The sequence below is a fragment of the Nerophis ophidion genome, linkage group LG09 (assembly GCF_033978795.1).
Source record: "Nerophis ophidion isolate RoL-2023_Sa linkage group LG09, RoL_Noph_v1.0, whole genome shotgun sequence".
Taxonomy (NCBI): Eukaryota; Metazoa; Chordata; class Actinopteri; order Syngnathiformes; family Syngnathidae; genus Nerophis; species Nerophis ophidion.
Window position 1 is genome coordinate 58731148 of NC_084619.1, and position 20461 is coordinate 58751608.

A 20461-nucleotide genomic window follows, 5' to 3' on the forward strand; every position below is an offset into this window, starting at 1 on the left:
CGATGGATTCTGATGCGTCATCTATGTTGCTGCTCCTCGATCTTAGCGCTGCTTTCGATACCGTCGATCATAATATTTTATTAGAACGTATCAAAACACGAATCGGTATGTCAGACTTAGCCCTGTCTTGGTTTAACTCTTATCTTACTGATAGGATGCAGTGTGTCTCCCATAACAATGTGACCTCGGACTACGTTAAGGTAACGTGTGGAGTTCCCCAGGGTTCGGTCCTTGGCCCTGCACTCTTCAGCATCTACATGCTGCCGCTAGGTGACATCATACGCAAATACGGTGTTAGCTTTCACTGTTATGCTGATGACACCCAACTCTACATGCCCCTAAAGCTGACCAACACGCCGGATTGTAGTCAGCTGGAGGCGTGTCTTAATGAAATTAAACAATGGATGTCCGCTAACTTTTTGCAACTCAACGCCAAAAAAACGGAAATGCTGATTATCGGTCCTGCTAGACACCGAACTCTATTTAATAATACAACTCTAACATTTGACAACCAAACAATTAAACAAGGCGACACGGTAAAGAATCTGGGTATTATATTCGACCCAACTCTCTCCTTTGAGGCACACATTAAAAGCGTTACTAAAACGGCCTTCTTTCATCTCCGTAATATCGCTAAAATTCGCTCCATTCTGTCCACTAAAGACGCTGAGATCATTATCCATGCGTTTGTTACGTCTCGCCTCAACTACTGTAACGTATTATTTTCGGGTCTCCCCATGTCTAGCATTAAAAGATTACAGTTGGTACAAAATGCGGCTGCTAGACTTTTGACAAGAACAAGAAAGTTTGATCACATTACGCCTGTACTGGCTCACCTGCACTGGCTTCCTGTGCACTTAAGATGTGACTTTAAGGTTTTACTACTTACGTATAAAATACTACACGGTCTAGCTCCATCCTATCTTGCCGATTGTATTGTACCATATGTCCCGGCAAGAAATCTGCGTTCAAAGGACTCCGGCTTATTAGTGATTCCCAAAGCCCAAAAAAAGTCTGCGGGCTATAGAGCGTTTTCCGTTCGGGCTCCAGTACTCTGGAATGCCCTCCCGGTAACAGTTCGAGATGCCACCTCAGTAGAAGCATTTAAGTCTCACCTTAAAACTCATTTGTATACTGTAGCCTTTAAATAGACTCCCTTTTTAGACCAGTTGATCTGCTGTTTCTTTTCTTTTTCTTCTATGTCCCACTCTCCCTTGTGGAGGGGGTCCGGTCCGATCCGGTGGCCATGTACTGCTTGCCTGTGTATCGGCTGGGGACATCTCTGCGCTGCTGATCCGCCTCCGCTTGGGATGGTTTCCTGGTGGCTCCGCTGTGAACGGGACTCTCTCTGCTGAGTTGGACCCGCTTTGGACTGGACTCTTGCGACTGTGTTGGATCCATTGTGGATTGAACTTTCACAGTATCATGTTAGACCCGCTCGACATCCATTGCTTTCCTCCTCTCTAAGGTTCTCATAGTCATTATTGTCACCGACGTCCCACTGGGTGTGAGTTTTCCTTGCCCTTATGTGGGCCTACCGAGGATGTCGTGGTGGTTTGTGCAGCCCTTTGAGACACTAGTGATTTAGGGCTATATAAGTAAACATTGATTGATTGATTGATATGCAGTGGAAAAAAGAAGCGGAGCGTACCTGGAGCGACGACGCCACAATCAAGATCAGGTGTGTGACACACACACCGGTTCTCAATCTGCCTATCTCCTCGCAGCGTTTAAGAGGGGAGAAAGAGGAACGAGCAAGAGGAAGAGGTGGAGTGTCCACAAATGGCGCCCAATCCAGATGGACCATCGGAGGCAAGCGAGGACAACTTCCTCTAGACGCTCATTCTCTGATCGTTCTTGTTTTGTCGCTTCTGCTCTCCTGAGGACACTCCACCTCTTCCTCTTGCTCTTTCCTTCTTCTCCCCTCTTAAACGCTGCAAGGGGATAGGCAGATTGAGAACCGGTGTGTGTGTCACGCACCTGATCTTGATTGCTCCAGGCACGCCCAGCCTCTTTGTTCCGCTGCATACTCCGCCTCCAAAGCGTGTCCCGCCCCGCCGTCGGCCCCGTCCCTCCACAGACTCATTTTGGGAACTTTTTTAATCATGCGATTAATTAATGTAGATAACTCTTAAACATTCCAGCAGGTGGCAGTAGTTATTTTAGTAGAAAATAGTGACTGAATGTTTTTTTCAACCACATACCCGTTGGTGTCCATCTCGCCGCCGCCCTCCTCGTCGTATGTGACCAGCTGTTCATGAATCTCGCCACTGTTCTTCATGCTGGCCAGCGAGTCCTTGTGGAAGCGCTTCTTCATCACGAACAGAATCACGATCACTGAAAGACACGGCAGACATGTTCAGTTTCTGGAGAACACTCTTTTTTTTGTGTTTTTTTTTTTTTTGGAAAGATGTTCAAAAGTTCCTCTCAGAGGCGGTTTTGATGTTTGACAGGCAGCAGTCGGTGGGCGCGATTAACGAGCGCGTGAAGACTTTGCCTGGCGAGATTAAAGCGGTCAGTCCAACGAGGAAAACCAGGGAGGCTTTTGAAAAGCGACGTCGATGGGAAATTGGGGCATGAATGAGAATGGGGCCAGGAAGCGAGCGAGGAGGAGGAGGAGGAGGAAGAAGGCGCTAACAAGTGAGCGAGTCTGAGAAAAAAAATTAAAAAACACAGAAAATGATCGTCGGACGGTTTTGAGGTGTCTGCAAAGTTTTGCCTGCAGCAAATGAGTCTTCTCAGCCGGCGAGAAACAGAAAGTGCTTGGCAAAGGCGGAGGAGAGGAAAAGAGGAAGAGCATTGGAGGAAGAGCTGGATGAAGTCGTCGATGATATCTACCTATCATCCATCCTTATAACCACAGTTTTGTCTCGGCCCATTTGGGTTTCGGCTGCCATCTGCTGCTTATGTGTATTAGTGAGGTTGTACATAACCCAAAACCAGTGACGTTGGCACGTTGTGTAAATGGTGAATAAAAACAAAATACAATGATATGCAAAACCTTTTCAACCTATATTCCATTGAATAGACCGCAAAGACAAGATATTTAATATTTGAACTGAGAAACTTATTTTTTTGTGCAAGTAATCATTAACGTAGAATTTAAAAGCAGCAAAAAATTGCAAAAAAGTTGGCTCAGGGGCATTTTTACCACTGTTACATGGCCTTTCCTTTTAACAACAATCAGTAAACGTTTGGGGACTTAGGAGACCAATTTTTTGAAGCTTTTTTCAGGCAGAATTCTTTCCCATTCTTGCTTGATGTACAGCTTAAGTTGTTCAACAGTCCGGGGTCTCCGTCGTGGCAGTTTAGGCTTCATTTTCAATGGGAGACAGGTGTGGACTACAGGCAGGAGAGTCTAGTACCTGTACTCTTTTACTATGAAGCCACGCTGTTGTAACCCGTTGTTTGGCATTTTCTTAATAATAATAATACGACTTGAAACACGCTAACGTTTTTAGCAAATTTTACGTGCGTTCGCTTCGCAGCCAAATTACTCTGTACTTGACACACGCTAACGTTTTTAGCAAATTTTAAGTGCGTTCGCTTCACAGCCATATGATTTGGTACTTGACACACGCTAATGTTTTAGCAAATTTTACGTGCATTCGCTTCACAGCCAAATGACTCGGTTCTTGACACAAGCTAACGTTTTTAGCAAATTTTACGTGCGTTTGCTTCACAGCCAAATGACTCGGTTCTTGACACAGGCTAACGTTTTTAGCAAATTTTAAGTGCGTTCGCTTCGCAGCCATTTGACTTGGTACTTTACACACGCTAACGTTTTTAGCAAATTTTACATGCGTTTGCTTCACAGCCATATGACTTGGTACTTGACACACGCTAATGTTTTAGCAAATTTTACATGCCTTTGCTTCACAGCCATATGACTCGGTACTTGACAGACGCTAACGTTTTTAGCAATATTTTACATGCTTTCGCCTCACAGCCATACGACAACTCGGACTTGCGACTGTGATTGCAATTTATTTACATACGTCCATTCATCCGTTTCCTACTGCTTGTCCCCTGGACAAGTCGGCTGCTAATGATAATATAATGACTATAAAAATGTTCACGTTGGGAAGACTATGTTTCCCTGCTGCATACTTGTCAACCTTGAGACCTTAGATTTCGGGAGATCGGGGGTGGGAGGCGTGGTTGGGGGCGGGGCGGGGCGTGGTTGGGGACGTGGTTAAGAGGGGAGGAGTATATTTACAGCTAGATTCACCAAGTATTTCATACATATATATATATATACATATATATATATATATATATATATATATATATATATATATATATATATATATCGGTAGACGAAAACGGACTGCTGTTGTTGTGTGTTGTTTTACCGCGCTGGGAGGACGTTGATGAAACAGCGTAACAATAAACCCTAATAAGAAACCAAGAAGTCGCCCTCGATCATTCTACAGTTATAACGTCAATGGGCAGACACGCTCTTCATATTGTGGGAAAGCGGACGTGAAAACAGGCTGTCGACCTTTCACTCAGGTCCGCATGGAGCTGGAGGGGGCGGGGCCTCCAGTTACGCCTGAATTTCGGGAGATTTTCAGGAGAACATTTGTCCCGGGAGGTTTTCGGGAGAGGCGCTGAATTTCGGGAGTCTCCCGGAAAATCCAGGAGGGTTGGCAAGTATGCCCTGCTGGCCTGGAAACGCCTCGGGATCCCCTAGGAGGAGCTGGACGAAGTGGCTGGGGAGAGGAAAGTCTGGGCTTCCCTGCTTAGGCTGCTGCCCCCGCGACCCGACCTCAGATAAAACGTTCGAATGGGAGTGGTACTCATCCCTAGTGATGACTTTGTAGGACTTCCATTGAGACTACTTAGGGCTCGGGGGGAACGAGGACAAGAAGGAAGCAGGAAGTGACATTAGAGCGAGGGCGGCGAGCTCGGGGCTCTGATGCGAACTTGCGCCTCCTTGAGGACGCGCGGCATTACCCATGCCTTTTACTGAGCGGGGACGCCTTTAAATTTGCATGGGAAAGCGACAGAATAATCTTTTACAACACATGCTCCGCAGTTTAATAAGCTCGACAGATATCAGACTTAAAGGAGAAAAAAAAAGTCTCTCCTTTTCTTTGCGCAGTGAGAAAATGTTCTGTTCCGGCGGGTCAAACGCTGAGAAAAAGCGAACGGCGCTAAATTGCTGGAGGCCCTCATGGCAGATAATGACACGTGCGTTAAATAGTTAATCTGGGCTGTGTCGAGGGCGCTTGATAACGCCAGGGAGGCCGGGAGAAGCAGAAAATGGAGACCATGATGGAGAAAGAGTGTATTAATAGTTAATAAGTTGAATGTTTGCTGCCGTTTGATAAGCAGACGGCACCTAAAGTGCTGATAAACTCTCCTCATTACCACTCCTATTCTTCGCCCCTTTCCCACAATCCACCTCTTCTCCTTGCATCTTTATCGCCAACTTCCTCCTCTCATCTTTCCCCGCCAGGCCGCCTATCGCCATCCCCCGCCCCCCATCTAGAGACGGGGGGGAGGGGGTGAAGGTATCGTTCCCCCTGCCCGCCGTTCTTCGGCGAAGGGACAGGAAGACCAAGGCGGGGCGAAGTTCCCCTCAAAATGTCTTTTCCTGACATATTTCCCTATACAATACATCAGGTATTGCCGATTAACGAGGATTTTGTTGGCTTTTTTTTCGGAGATACAATGTAGTCATGATATATACCGAAACCGCTACTTTTTTTTCCTGCACTTTGAACCCTGTGGCTCATAAAACAGTGTGGCTAATTTCTGGATAATTTATTTGCTGATGGCTATCATGCATTATTGCCAATTATTGAGGATATTGTCCCCATTTTTTGGAGATACAATGTAGTCGTGATATATACCGGAACTGCTACTTTTTTTCCTGCGCTTTGAACCCTGTGGCTTATAAAACAGTGTGGGTAATTTCTGGATATTTTCTTTGCTGACGGTTATATTGCATTATTGCCAACTAACAAGGATATTGTCCGCATTTTTCGGAGATACAATGTAGTCTCGATATATACCGAAACCGCTACTTTTTTTCCTGCGCTTTGTACCCTGTGGCTCATAAAACAGTGTGGCTAATTTCTGGATAATTTCTTTGCTGACGGCTATCATGCATTATTGTCAATTATTGAGGATATTGTCCGCATTTTTCGGAGATACAATGTAGTCATGATACATACCGAAACTGCTACTTTTTTTCCTGCGCTTTGAACCCTGCGGCCTATAAAACAGTATGGGTAATTTCTGGATATTTTCTTTGCTAGTGGCTATCATGCTTTATTGCCGATTAACGAGGATATTATCCGCATTTTTCGGAGTTGCAATGTAGTCATGACATATACCAAAGCCGATACTTTTTTCCTGCGCTTTGAACCCCTATAAAACAGTGTGGCTAATTTCTTGATATTTTCTTTGTGACGGCTATAATTCATTATTGTCGATTAACGAGGATATTGTCCACATTTTTTGGAGATACAATGTAGTCATGATATACACCGAAACCACTACTTTCTCCTGCGCTTTAAACCTTCCAGCTTATAAAACAGCGTGGCTAATTTCTGGATATTTTCTTTGCTGACGGCTATAATGCATTATTGCCAATTAAAAAGGATATTGTCCGCATTTTTCGGAGATACAATGTAGTCATGATATATACCGAAACCGCTACTTTTTTTCTGCACTTTGAACCCTGCGGCTTATAAAACAGCTTGGTTATTTTCTATATATTTTCTTTGCTGACGGCTATAATGCATTATTGCCGATTAACGAGGATATTGTCCGCATTTTTCGGAGATGCAATGTAGTCATGATATACACCGAAACGGCTACTTTCTTCCTGTGCTTTGAACCCTTCGGCTTATAAAACAGTGTGTCTAATTTCTGGATAATTTCTTTGCTGACGGCTATAATGCGATATTGCCAATTAACGAGGATATTGTCCGTGTTTTTCGGAGGTACAATGAAACCACTACTTTTTTTCTGCGCTTTGTACCCTTTGGCTTATAAAACATTGTGGGTAGTTCCTGGATATTTTCTTTGCTGACGGCCATAATGCATTATTTTCGATTAACAAGAATATTGTCCACATTTTTCCGAGATACAATGTAGTCATGATATACACCGAAACCGCTACTTTTTATCTGCACTTTGAACCCTGCGGCTTATAAAACAGTGTGGCTAATTTCTGGATTTTTTTCTTCGCTGACGGCCATAATGAAAAAAGTTTACCAAAATAAACAAGCAAATACACAAAATCGATGTTTATTGTTTGTGCTATGGCGCCATCCTTTGGACGAGTTCGCACACTGCAGGTGCTGCAACACCTGTCTGTTTAGACTAGTGCTTTCCACTGGAAGTACAATTGCCATTCGGTCTTCTGGCCATCCATGGCGTTTCTACTCGTATGGATTTCTTCATGTTTGTATGTGTTACAATACAACTAAAACAATTCTTACTTACCAAACCGTTCCATGTGTGATGTCTGTAGGAGTGTTTTCATGCATGCTATTTAAATATTATGACGCTAGCGTTGTTAACATTAGCTAATATGCTAACACATTCTGTTTTGTTTTGATCAGCCATTTTACTGCCATGTAACAGACAATTTTGGAAAAAATTGAGGTATGTAAAAAACATTAACAAAATATTCATGTGTAAACAACTCATTTCATAACGTATATGTCTGCGGCATATAGACTAGAGCGGCTAATATATTTTTTCCTGCGCTTTGAACCCTGCGGCTTATAAAACAGTGTGGCTGATTACTGGATTATGTCAGTTTCTGCCATGTTCAAATTGTCCGTGCCATATACGCATCACATAAAATAAAATAAAATAAACACTCTCAGTCACAGCTGTGGCTGTAGGCGACCTCCTGATGTAGTTTTTATTCCCTCTAATATATAATCATTTTTTAAGTATCATTCGCGGTCAACACCAAACAGATTTAAAAACGGTAGGACAACATATGCGCGTTACTCTGATTTACTGCCGACTCTGCAGCTTTCCGATAACATCGTTGGTTCTCACGGTTCACAATTCATATACGATGATTTTTTTTTCCCGTTTTGACGCAGCGCCACTTTGGTGCCAACGTACCCAAGATGGTGAGGATGCAGAGAAGAATGGCGATCAGCACGTGGACGCTTACTCCCATCTTCTGAGCCACGGCCTTGCATTGCGTCGGAATCCGCCTGGCATCGCAGCGACACGCCTGCAACCAATCGCGTGAACCGTTAAAGCACATTGTTGGGTTGTGTAGTACTTGATTCTTGAACAGAGGCTTTGATTAGTACTTTATACTTGCACACAGGCCTTAGTTATTACTTAATACTTTCACACAGAACTTGATTAGTACTATATACTTTAACACAGGCCTTGATTAATTGTTGATACTTGAACACAGGCTTTCATTAGTACTTTATATTTGCACACTGGCCTTAATTAGTACTTCATACTTTCACACCGAACTTGATCAGTACTATATACTTTAACACAGGCCTTGATTAGTACTTGATATTTGAAGACAGGCCTTAATTAGTACTTTATACTTTAACACAGGCCTTGATTAGTACTTGATATTTGAAGACAGGCCTTAATTAGTACTTTATACTTTCACACAGAACTTGATCAGTACTTTATACTTTAACACAAGCCTTGATTAGTACTTGATATTTCAACACTGGCCTTAATTAGCCCTTTATACTTTTACTCAGACCTTGATTAGAACTATACACTTAAGTAGAGGCTTTGATTAATACCTGAACATATACTTTAATGAGTACGTTGTACTCTCAGACAGACCTTGATTTCAACTTTATACTTTATCAAAAACTTTGATTATTATTTTATACATTACCACATACCTTAATTAGTACTTTATGCTTTAACACAGGCCTTGCTTAGTACTTTATATTTGATCACATACTTTAATTAGTATGCTATACTTTAACAAATATCTTGATTGGTACTTTATACTTCATCATAGATCTTAATTAATTCTTCATACTTTCATGCATGTCATAATTATTAGTACTTTATATTTTCACACAGGCCTTAATTAGTACGTTATACTTTAACACAGGCCTTGATTAGTACTTTGTTCTTTCACACATACCTTTTTTTGCTACTTTTTATCTTAACCAGTACTATTTACTTTAACACAGACATAGAGTTGTACATTATAGTTGGATTAGTACTTGATGAGTTAAATACCTTGATTAATACTTTATACTCTTAACAAATAATTTGATTAGTACTTTATACTTTCAAAACATACTATGCTTAGTAAGTTATATCTCAACCTGGCCTTAATTGGAACGTTATACTTTAACACATACCTTGATTAGTACTTATGCGTTGATTAGTACTTTATACTTTGCAAAAAACCTTGATTAGTACTTTATACATCATCACAGACCTTTACTAATATTTTTGACTTTAACGGAGGCCTTGATTAATACTTTATGCGTTGATTAGTACTTTTTACTTTAATGAAAGCTTTGATTCGTACTTCATACTTAAAAACAGACCTTGATTGTATTTTATATCCTACTTTTTAGTTTATACTTAATCACAGACCCTTATTAGTACTTTATAGTTCAACACAGACCTTGATTAGTATTTTATACTTTTACACAGACCTTAATTAGTACCTTATACTTTGTAACATATTGTATCTTGATCAGTACTTTATACAGCATAACAGCCATTGATTAGTACTTTTTACTTTATTGTGTTTTAATATAAAGCACGTGTACAATAAACTTTGATTTGATTTGCAGACCTTGATTAGTACTTTATAATTTAACAAAAACCTTAATTAGTACTCTATACTATTAAGAAATTATTTGATTAGTACTTAATTCTTTCAACACTTACTTGAACTAGTAAGTTATATCTTAACCTGACCTTAATTGGTACTTTATACTTTAACACAGACCTTGATTAGTACCTTATACTTTATTACATACCTGAGTTAGTACTTTATACAGTATCACAGCCATTGATTAGTACTTATTACTTTGTTGTGTTTTTAAATGTATAGCACTTTGTGCTATAAGTTACAGTATATGTATGAAAAGTGCTATACAAATACTTAAATTTGATTACAGACCTTGATTAGTACTTTATACTTTATCAGAGCCATTGATTAGTACTTTATACTTTATTACAGACCTTGATTAGTACTTTTTATTTTGACACAAACCCTAATTAGGACTTTGTACTTTAACACAGACCTTGATTAATACTTTTTACTTTATTACAGACCTTCAGTAGTACTTTATCACAGTAATTGATTAGTACTTTATACTTAAACATACCTTGATGGCCAGTTTGGTGGTGCTAGTCTGGACGGGGCGTCCTCCGTCGCTGATACTAACGTCCACACTGTAGTCTCTGGGGTCGTCCAGGTTGAAGGAGCCTTGTTCCACCAGAACGTCCGCTGTGTTGTCTGAACACAAAAGTATGTTTTTAGGAGTACTTAATACGACAAAAATATTCAGTACACATTGTTAGAATAATTGCACCTAAGTTATCGCAAAACTTTGTGTTTCAATGTGTTGTAAAACTCCACTGTGTAGGATGGGAAGCGACATGAAGGTGTTCTGTTTCTTTCATGTATTGTAATCAACAGAAATATATTATTTTGACCCGAGAACTAAAAAGCGAACAGAAAGCAGGACCCAACTCTCATCCAGGGACCTGGTCTTTGAACTGTTTTACGACCTTTTCTTTGAACCGCTTTAATCAAAGGCGATGGCTGTTTACGACCCCCGTCCCTTAGAAACAGCTGCTGCCATGTAATCAGGGAAAGTCCAAATAAAAGAGGAGGCGTACAATCTTTTGCCAGAGCAGGATGGAGACTGTACAAGAGTACACCCCAGACGCACTCTCCTCATTTGAGCCAAATTTAATTGTGTTTCTGTTTAATTCCTTGCTTCTTGTCTCATTTAATATATGTCATCAGTGTTGGAACCTGACACACGTCTTAAAAAACATGCGAGGCTAATTGTTTAAAACTCGGAAAGGATTAGTTTATTATTTTGAAACTTTAAACACCCTTTTTATAGCAAGGAGTACGGAATATATTTACAAACCCCATTTCCATATGAGTCGGGAAATTGTGTTAGATGTAAATATAAACGGAATACAATGATTTGCAAATGATTTTCAACCCATATTCAGTTGAATATGCTACAAAGACAACATATTTGATGTTCAAACTGATGAACTTTTTTTTTGCAACTAATCATTAACTTTAGAATTTGATGCCAGCAACACGTGACAAAGAAGTTGGGAAAGGGGACATAAAATACTGATAAAGTTGAGAAATTCTCATCAAACACTTATTTGGAACAGGTGTGCAGGCTAATTGGGAACAGGTGGGTGCCATGATTGGGTACAAAAGCAGCTTCTGTTAAATGCTCAGTAATTCACAAACAAGGATGGGGTGACGGTCACCAATTTGTAAGCAAATTGTCGAACAGTTTTAGAACAACATTTTTCAACGAGCTATTGCAAGGAATTTAGGGATTTTACCATCTACGGTCCGTAAAATCATCAAAAGGTTCAAATAATCTGGATAAATCACTGCATATAAGCGGTGATATTACGAACTGTTGATTCCTCAGGCGATACTGCATCAAAAACCGACATCAGTGTGTAAAGGATATCACCACTTGGGCTCAGGAACACTTCATAAAACCACTGTCAGTACCTACAGTTGGTCGATACATCTGTAAGTGCAAGTTAAAACTACTATGCAAAGCAAAAGCCATTTATCAACAACACTAAGGCACGCCGCTAGCTTCGCTGGGCCCGAGCTCATCTAAGATGGACTGAAGTAAAGTGGAAAAGTGTTCTGTGGTCGGATGAGTACACATTTCAAATTATATTTGGAAACTGTGGATGTGGTGTCCTCCGGAACAAAGAGGAAAATAATCATCCGGATTGTTATAGGCGCAGAGTTCAAAAGCCAGCATCTGTGATGTTATGAGGGTGTATTAGTACCCAAGGCATGGGTGGTAACTTACACATCTGTGAAGGCACTATTAATGCTGAATGGTCCATACAGGTTTTGGAACAACATATGTTGTCATCCAAGCAACGTTATCATGGACGCCCCTGCTTATTTCAGCAAGACAATGCCACGTGTTACAACAGTGTGGTTTCGTAGTAAAAGAGTGCGGGTACTTTCCTGGCCCGCCTGCAGTCCAGACCTGTCTCCCTTTGAAAATGTGTGGCGCATTATGAAGCGTAAAATACGACAGCGGAGACCCCGGACTGTTGAACGACTGAAGCTCGACATAAAACAAGAATGGGAAAGAATTCCACTCTCAAAGCTTCAACAATTAGTTTATTCAGTTCCCAAAGGTTTATTGAGTGTTGTTAAAAGAAAAGGTGATGTAACACAGTGGTGAACATGCCCTTTCCCAACTACTTTGGCAAGTGTTGCAGCCATGAAATTCTAAGTTAGTTATTATTTGCAAAAAAAAATAAAGTTTATGAGTTTGAAAATCAAATATCTTGGTTTTATAGTGCATTCAACTGAATATGGGTTGAAAATTATTTGCAAATCATTGTATTCCATTTATATTTACATATATTACAATTTCCCAACTCATGGAAACGGGGTTTTAAAAACCTGCCAACAATACGCTCGCTAGCGTAAAGTGTGCGATGTTAGCATGTAGCTCACATTGCGATGCTAGTTTATCTAATGTTTGTGTCCTCCAGTTGTACTTACTCCCTTGTGTTACCTTGTTGTGTGTGATATGTGTGTGTCTATTCCACTGGACAAGCGGATAAAGTAAACAATAGCGCTATTTGGGAGACCCACACGCACAAACCCAGCTCATTGGCGTTAGGGCTACAGCCACACAAAACCGTAGGGCTGAACTGACAATCAACACACATCTTAAGACCTACTTAAAATCGGCAACATGGGACCTTTCAAAAGAAAACAACCAAATCCAACAATGAAGTCATTCGTCAAACGTCCAGCGGGCAAGTTTCCGGCTTTTTCCACAATGTACGGTCCCTTGAGGAAGTCCCCAAGCCAACAATGGCAGGAAAGACTCTGCATGGTGTTTACTCTCGACTTATTCGGACTCTTAGAAACATGCAGTTCTACTGTTGTGTTGACATTTAAACACATACTATATTGCCAAAAGTATTTGGCCACCCATCCAAAGGATGATAACCAGGTGTCCTAATCACTTGTCTATAAAATCAAGCACTTAGGCATGGAGACTTTGAAAGAATGGGCCGCTCTCAGGAGCTCAGTGGTTTCCAACGGTAAAATTTGTACTGCATTGTGCCGAGTTAGACCTTTGGTGGGGGAGGAATTATGGTGTGGGGTTGTTTTTCAAGAGTTGGGCTTGGCTCCTTAGTTCCAGTGAAAGGAACTTTGAATGCTCCAGTATACCGAAACATATTGGACAATTCCATGCTCCCAACCTTGTGGGAATAGTTTGGAGGGGGCCCCTTCCTCTTCAGAGTCTGGTGTGCATGAACTTGACTAGCCTGCACAGAGTCCTGACCTGAACCTGATAGAACACCATTGGGATGAAATAGAACGGAGACTGAGAGCCAGGCCTTCTCGACAGTCTCTGTGTGATCTCACCAATGCCCTTTTGGAAGAATGGTGGAAAATTCCTATAAGCACATTCCGCAACCTTGTGGACAGCCTTTCTCAGAAGAGTTGAAGCTGTAATAGCTGCAAAAGGTGGACCGACATCATTTTGAACCCTATGGGTTAGGAACTTCAAGTTCATATGTGAGTCAAGGCAGGTGGCCAAATACTTTTTGGCAATATACCAATCAAACAGCCAGACTTCTTCTGTTTGTTTTATAACGTCATTACTGCCACAAGTGGTGGAAAAGTGTATTGCAACTAAGTACCGCTGCGGCCTATGCAGACCACAGCTGAAAAAAAGGATATATTGCATTCTAGGGCACGCTCACTAGGCCATTTATCATGGCAGCTTTTTTAGTCAGTTTTGCAGTGAAACGCCTCTAAGTCATGCAACTTAGTACTTGACAGATGGTAACTCTTACCATGCTAACTTTTTTTTTTTTAACACATTTTACATGCATACGCTTCATTGTCATATAACTTCTTATATTTTAACTGTTAGCTTGGTAACCTTATCAGGCAAATTTTTTTTGTGCAAATTTTGCAGCCGAATGCCTAAGGGTCATATAACTCGGCACTTGACACATGCTAACTTTTTTTTTTAAAGCAAATTTTACATGCATACGCTTTATAGTCATATAACTTGGTACTTGATGCATTTTAACTGTTAGTAAGCTAACCTTATAATGCTAACTTTTTGGCCAATTTTGCAGCCAAACGCCTAAGAATCATAAAACTCGGTACTTGACAAATGCTAACTGTTAGCATGCTAGCATGATAACATTACCATGCCCAACTTTCTTAGCCCATCTTGCAGCCGAATGCCCAAGAGTCATACGACTTAGTACTTGACACATACATGAATACGTTTCTTAACTAAACTGTCCAAAAAATTCAAGTGCAAGTGAAAATTCAACTTCACAAATTTTGTCATAATTTTTGCGCTTAAGACATTTATCTGTGACATTAAGCCAGACTTCTTCTGTTTGTTTTATATCCTCATTACTGCCACAAGTGGTGGAAAAGTGTATTGCAACTAAGTACCGCTGCGGCCTATGCGGACCACAGCTGAAAAAAACAGATGTGTTACATTCTAGGGGGCGCTCACTAGGCCCCAGCCCTATGGTGGAGAAACCAAGGGCCATCTCTTCGCGTCAGCATTATGGTGAGTTGATTTTTCATGCTCATTTTTTTGGCTGTTCTTATCTGTCACACGTGAAAATAATGCATACTTTAATATGTTTCTTAACTAAACTGTCCAGAAAATTCAAGTGCAATCCAAAATTGAACATCACAAATTTAGTCTTAATTTTTGGTGGTAAAGAAATTTCTCTGTGACATTAGCGCCAGACTTCTTCTGATTGTTTTATATCCTCATTGCTGCCACAAGTGGTGGTAAAGTGTAACTGCAACTAAGTACTGCTGAGGCCTGTGCGGACCAGAGCTGAAAAAACAGATGTATTACATTCTAGGGGGCGCTCACTATGGTGGAGAAGCCAAGGGCCATCTCTTCGCTTCAGCGTTATGGTGAGTTGATTTTTCATGCTTATTTTTTTTGCTGCTTTTATCTGTCACATGTGAAAATAATGCATACATTAATTTGTTTCTTAACTAAACTGTCAAAAAAATTCAAGCGCAATCGAAAATTAAACATCATAAATTTAGTCATAATTTTTGCGCGAAAGAAATTTCTCTAACATCTGCGCCAGACTTCTTCTGTTTGTTTTATATCCTCATTACTACCTCAAGTAGTGGAAAAGTGTCTTACAACTAAGTAGCACTGCGGCCTATGCGGACCACAGCTGAAAAAACAGGTGGGATACATTTTAGGGGGCGCCCTATGGGGGAGAAACCAAGGGCCATCTCTTCGCTTCAGCGTTATGGTGAGTTGATTTTTCATGCTAATTTTTTGGCTTTTTTTATCTGTCACACGTGAAAATAATGCATACTTTAATATGTTTCTTAACTAAACTGTCAATAAAATTCAAGTGCAATCGAAAATTGAACTTATTAGTCATAATTTTTGCGCTAAATAAATTTCTCTGTGACATTAGCGCTAGACTTCTTCTGTATGTTTTATATCGTCATTACTGCCACAAGTGGTGGAAAAGTGTATTACAACTAATTACCGCTGCGGCCTATGCGGACCACAGCTGAAAAAACAGATGTATTACATTCTAGGGGGCGCTCACTAGGCCCCCGTCCTATGGTGGAGAAACCAAGGGCCATCTCTTCGCTTCAGCGTTATGGTGAGTTGATTTTTCATGCTCCTTTTTTTGCTGATTTTATCTGTCACATGAGGAAATAATCCACAAGAAACGGGTCCCTGGTGGGGAAAAAGGTTGGGGACCCCAGCTCTAATAAACCTGCAAGCCACGTCTTGTCTTGGTTTTGTCAACATGAGCGGTTGTCGACATCAGTCAGCGTCAACTTAAACGGGTTGGCTTGCGTAATGCTGAGTTTTGATTTGCGACTAAATGATCAGAGCGAAAAGTGTCAGTCGCTGAGACGGCGCCGCATGGAACAAAGAGAAGGGTGGAAGAGTGATGTTGAAAGTGCGTCGACATGACGTCTTCAGGAACTCAATAAAAGATGAAATCCGCTCCTTGATCTCCGTCTTTGTTTGACGAGACCGTCTTAGTTGTCTCGCTGGATCGTCACGCTATCTCCTGCCGTCTCTCAGATTCTCATTAGCCGCTCTCCTCACAAGGCCGTCGCCGTCTCCATCGTCTCCGCCGCGTCCGTCCGCCGCTAACGCCAAGTGAGGACGGGGTTTGGGTGGGGGGGGTGTTATTCGGGGCCGACTCTGCCCGGGGACCGGCGCTGAAAACCGACTTGGTCTGCATGAATATTTTACTGGATGTCACTTTGCAACTCGGGCTGCGTGCTCGTGTGTCGACTAAGTGTGAAGTGATGCTTTCACGTGGAGTTTTAGGTGTGGAAGTTGTGACTCTGTGCACTTGTCAAGATGTTGCTCCACTCCCTCGTGTCCATTTCTACACCCCCCACCCCCTTCCATCATCTGCACCATCTTGACTTTCCTAAAATGATGGATGGAAATGTTGTATTTTTTTATTTATTTAAAAAAAAACTGTGTGAGGGGTTGTTATATGTAACGTTCTATTGAACTAATACGTATTCTATAGCAGGGGTCGGCAACCCAAAATGTTGAAAGAGCCATATTGGACCAAAAATACAAAAACAAATCTGTCTGGAGCTGCAAAAAATTAAAAGCCATATTACATACAGAGTGTGTCATGAGATATAAATTGAATTATGAGGACTTAAAGGAAACTAAATGAGCTCAAATATAACTAAAAATGAGGCATAATGATGCAATATGTACATATAGCTAGCCTAAATAGCATGTTAGCATCAATTAGCTTACAGTCATGCAGTGACCAAATATGTCTGATTAGCACACTCCACATAAGTCAAAAACATCAATAAAACTCACCTTTGTGCATTCATGCGCAACATTATAAGTTTGGTGGACGATATGAGAGAAAAAGAAGTGGCATAAAACACGTCTTAGAAAGTCAGAGGAAGTTATGCATGTAAACAAACTAGGGTGAGTTCAAGGACCGCCAAAATTAGTAGGACAAAACGATGCTCGCCAAATACTCTAATCAGTGAAGCATGTTTAATACAAACAGTGTGCTTTGTAGCAATTAGGGAGGTTTGTGTCAAGTTTGTCCTCCTACAGAAACCAAATTAAAACGAAAAATATATTTTTTTCCCCGCATCATTTCCATTTTTGATACATTTTTGAAAAAGCTCCAGAGAGCCACTAGGGCGGTGCTAAAGAGCCGCATGGGGCTCCGGAGCTGTGTGTTGCCGACCCCTATTTTATAGCATAATTATTATTATTTTTATATTATTTTAAAGCATTCATCATCAGTAGGAGTGCATAAAAAAGGACAACATCCAAATAGTGATTGTTATTTTCAAAAATCAATAAAAAATATATATAATAATTTTTTTGTGGCCCGTAAAAATTTTAATTTTAATACCAAAGATATATAATTTTATATTTCGGGAGTACCGAACACAACATTTCTAAATTGCCTCTTTAGCGCTTCCATGTAAATTTGTGAAGAATAGCAACTGCCACCAGATTCCTGTATCATCAGGAAAATGATGGATGTGTGGAAATGTCGTATTGTTTGTGTTTCTTTATTTTAAAACCTGAGTTGGTTGTTTTATATATATATATATATATATATATATATATATATATATATACATATATATATATATATATATATGTATATATATATATATATATAGATATATATATATCTATATATATATCTATATAAATATATATATATATACAGTATATATATATATATATATATATACATACATATGTACATACATACATATATATATACATATATACACACATACGTACATACATACATATATATATTTATTTTATTTTTTTTAATTTTTTTTTTTTTTTTTTCAAAAAGATAATGTATCATAATAATTATAAAAATAAATGTTTTCATTATTATTATTTTTTAAAGCATTCATCATCAGTAGGAGTGCATTAAAAAATCATTTCTAAATTGCGATTCTTAATATATTCCTAATCGATAAAACAAACAGTAATATCATATATATATGTGTAAATATATATATATATATATATATATATGTATATATATATATATATATATATATATGTATATATATATATATATATACATATATATATATATATATATATGTATATATATATATATATATATATATATATATATATATATATATATATATATATATATATATATATATATATATATATATATATATATATATATATATATATATATATATATACGTCTTTCAAATTTTTTGATCCTAATTTGAACCCATATTTTGTGCCCCCCTCGAAGTTAACATGGATATGTCCACTCAACTTTGTAGCAAACTAGTAGCCTCCATTGGTCAAAGAAGAATAACTGAGTAGTAAATCTAAAAAAAACCTTTATTCTCTCCTAAAAAGGCTCTTCTGTGTGCATGGACCATGCAATACTCCTTACTGCCCCCCGCAGGACTGGAGTGTATCCACCAGTCATCCTCAGTCAGCCCTGTTTAGTAGTAGGATCCCCTTTTTAGGAGGCTGTCTTAAATAATCAGATGGGAACATTTTAACTAATCAGTATGAATTGAAACAGAAACTTACCGCATTTCCTTGAATTGCCGCCGGGGCGATAATTATTTTAAAACCTCTTCTCAGTCCGGCATTTAGCAAAGGCATGCGGTAAAGGCAAGTATGCGCTAATTATTTTAAAACGTCTTCTCACTCCCGCACCTACCAAAGGCATGCGGTAAATTTTGGGCTGCGCTTAAAAATTTGAGTGTGATGTAAGGATACCATCATGAAAAGCACAGTAAATAAAAAAAACTTTATGATGGTCTTACCTTTACTTATAAATGAAGTCCATGCGCAGCTCCTTCTGATCAAAAGCATCGATAACTTGTTTATAGAAGTCTTCCTTATCTTTCTTCAGTTTTAAAGGTCTCTCTGTCTCGATGGAGATCTTCCTTTATTACCTCCTGCTTCGATTGAAAGTCCAGTTTAGAAAATTGTTTTATTTTAGATATGTAATCCTCCATGTTAAAAGTGCGAGCAAGAGGAAAAAATAAACACATGCTGCTCACTCTTGCTGCTTGTTGTCACTTCTTCTGCAGCTGAGTAGTCGCTAAAAGGATCACTAACGCCCTCCACCACCAGGAGGCGGGAGTCATTTAATGAGTAATTTTTGACACACGCAGCTACGGTATATGAATAAAACATAGCTGCTTACTGTTCTTTTTAGTATATTCAATAGCTTGGACCTGGAATCCTACTGAATAGCTCTTAATCTTCTTCCCTTTATGCGATTTTAAATGATTGAAATTAGCCTCCTCCATTTTGAAAATTATGACATGTGAAGTGTCACTCGTGACGTGACGAGTTTGACCCGGTGGAAATTCTAGGCATATGCTAATTATTTGGCGAAACGTGTTTGACCCGGCGGAAATTCTACATATGCGCTAATGAAAATCATATTTTGCGAAACGAGTTCGACCCGGCGTTAATCCTGAGCCGGCGGTAATGCTAAGCAGGCGCATACTACATACCCGGCGGCAATTCAAGGAAATACGGTAAATAGCTCAGTTGGTAGAGCGGCCATGCCAGCAACTTGAGGGATCCAGGTTCGATTCCCGCTTTCACCATCCTAGTCACTGCCGTTGTGTCCTTGGGCAAGACACTTTACCCACCTGCTTCCAGTGCCACCCACACTGGTTTTAATGTAACTTTGATATTGGGTTTCACTATGTAAAGCGCTTCGAGTCACTAGAGAAAAGCGCTATACAAATATAAATTATCTTCTCTCTCTCTCTAAATTTTAAAAAGGGGGGAACTGGTACTTTTCAGAGCCGGTATAGTACCGTTTAGGATTCCTTGGTATTGCGTTTTTTTACTAGTGCCGGTATACCCGTACCTCATGACATTGTGGATAATGATAGGAGTCCAGGTAGTTAATATTCTTTGTGTTTTATCTTCTTCTGGCGTTCTCCTGAATATTCCTCCGACATCGGCCTTGGCGGAGGTCGACCAAAAGGTGATTCTTGTTTCGTACGAGTCTCCCTTGTTCCCTCCAGCCTGCTCTCATCTTCTCCTCCAAATCGTGCTCATCTGTCTTCCCTGCGTCATCAGCTCGGCGTGTCAGCGCCCGCGGGCACCGGCGCGCGGGAAATGGATGAGGCCGCCTTTTTTTTCTTTCCCCTTCCTGTTTATCTTTCTGGAACGTGCCG

At 40.0% G+C, this 20461-nt stretch overlaps 1 protein-coding gene across 1 annotated transcript in view; it reads right to left on the reverse strand.

The window, feature by feature from the left end:
* The window catches only part of cdh5 (cadherin 5), a 98239-nt gene that overhangs the window by 12928 nt on the left and 64850 nt on the right, over positions 1 to 20461 (reverse strand). The window contains exons 12-14 of the mRNA XM_061911356.1: positions 10329 to 10459; positions 8104 to 8218; positions 2205 to 2337 (exon numbers count right to left, since the gene is read on the reverse strand). Of these exons, the coding sequence (XP_061767340.1) occupies positions 2205 to 2337; positions 8104 to 8218; positions 10329 to 10459 (379 nt within the window). The remainder of the gene's footprint in view (positions 1 to 2204; positions 2338 to 8103; positions 8219 to 10328; positions 10460 to 20461) is intronic.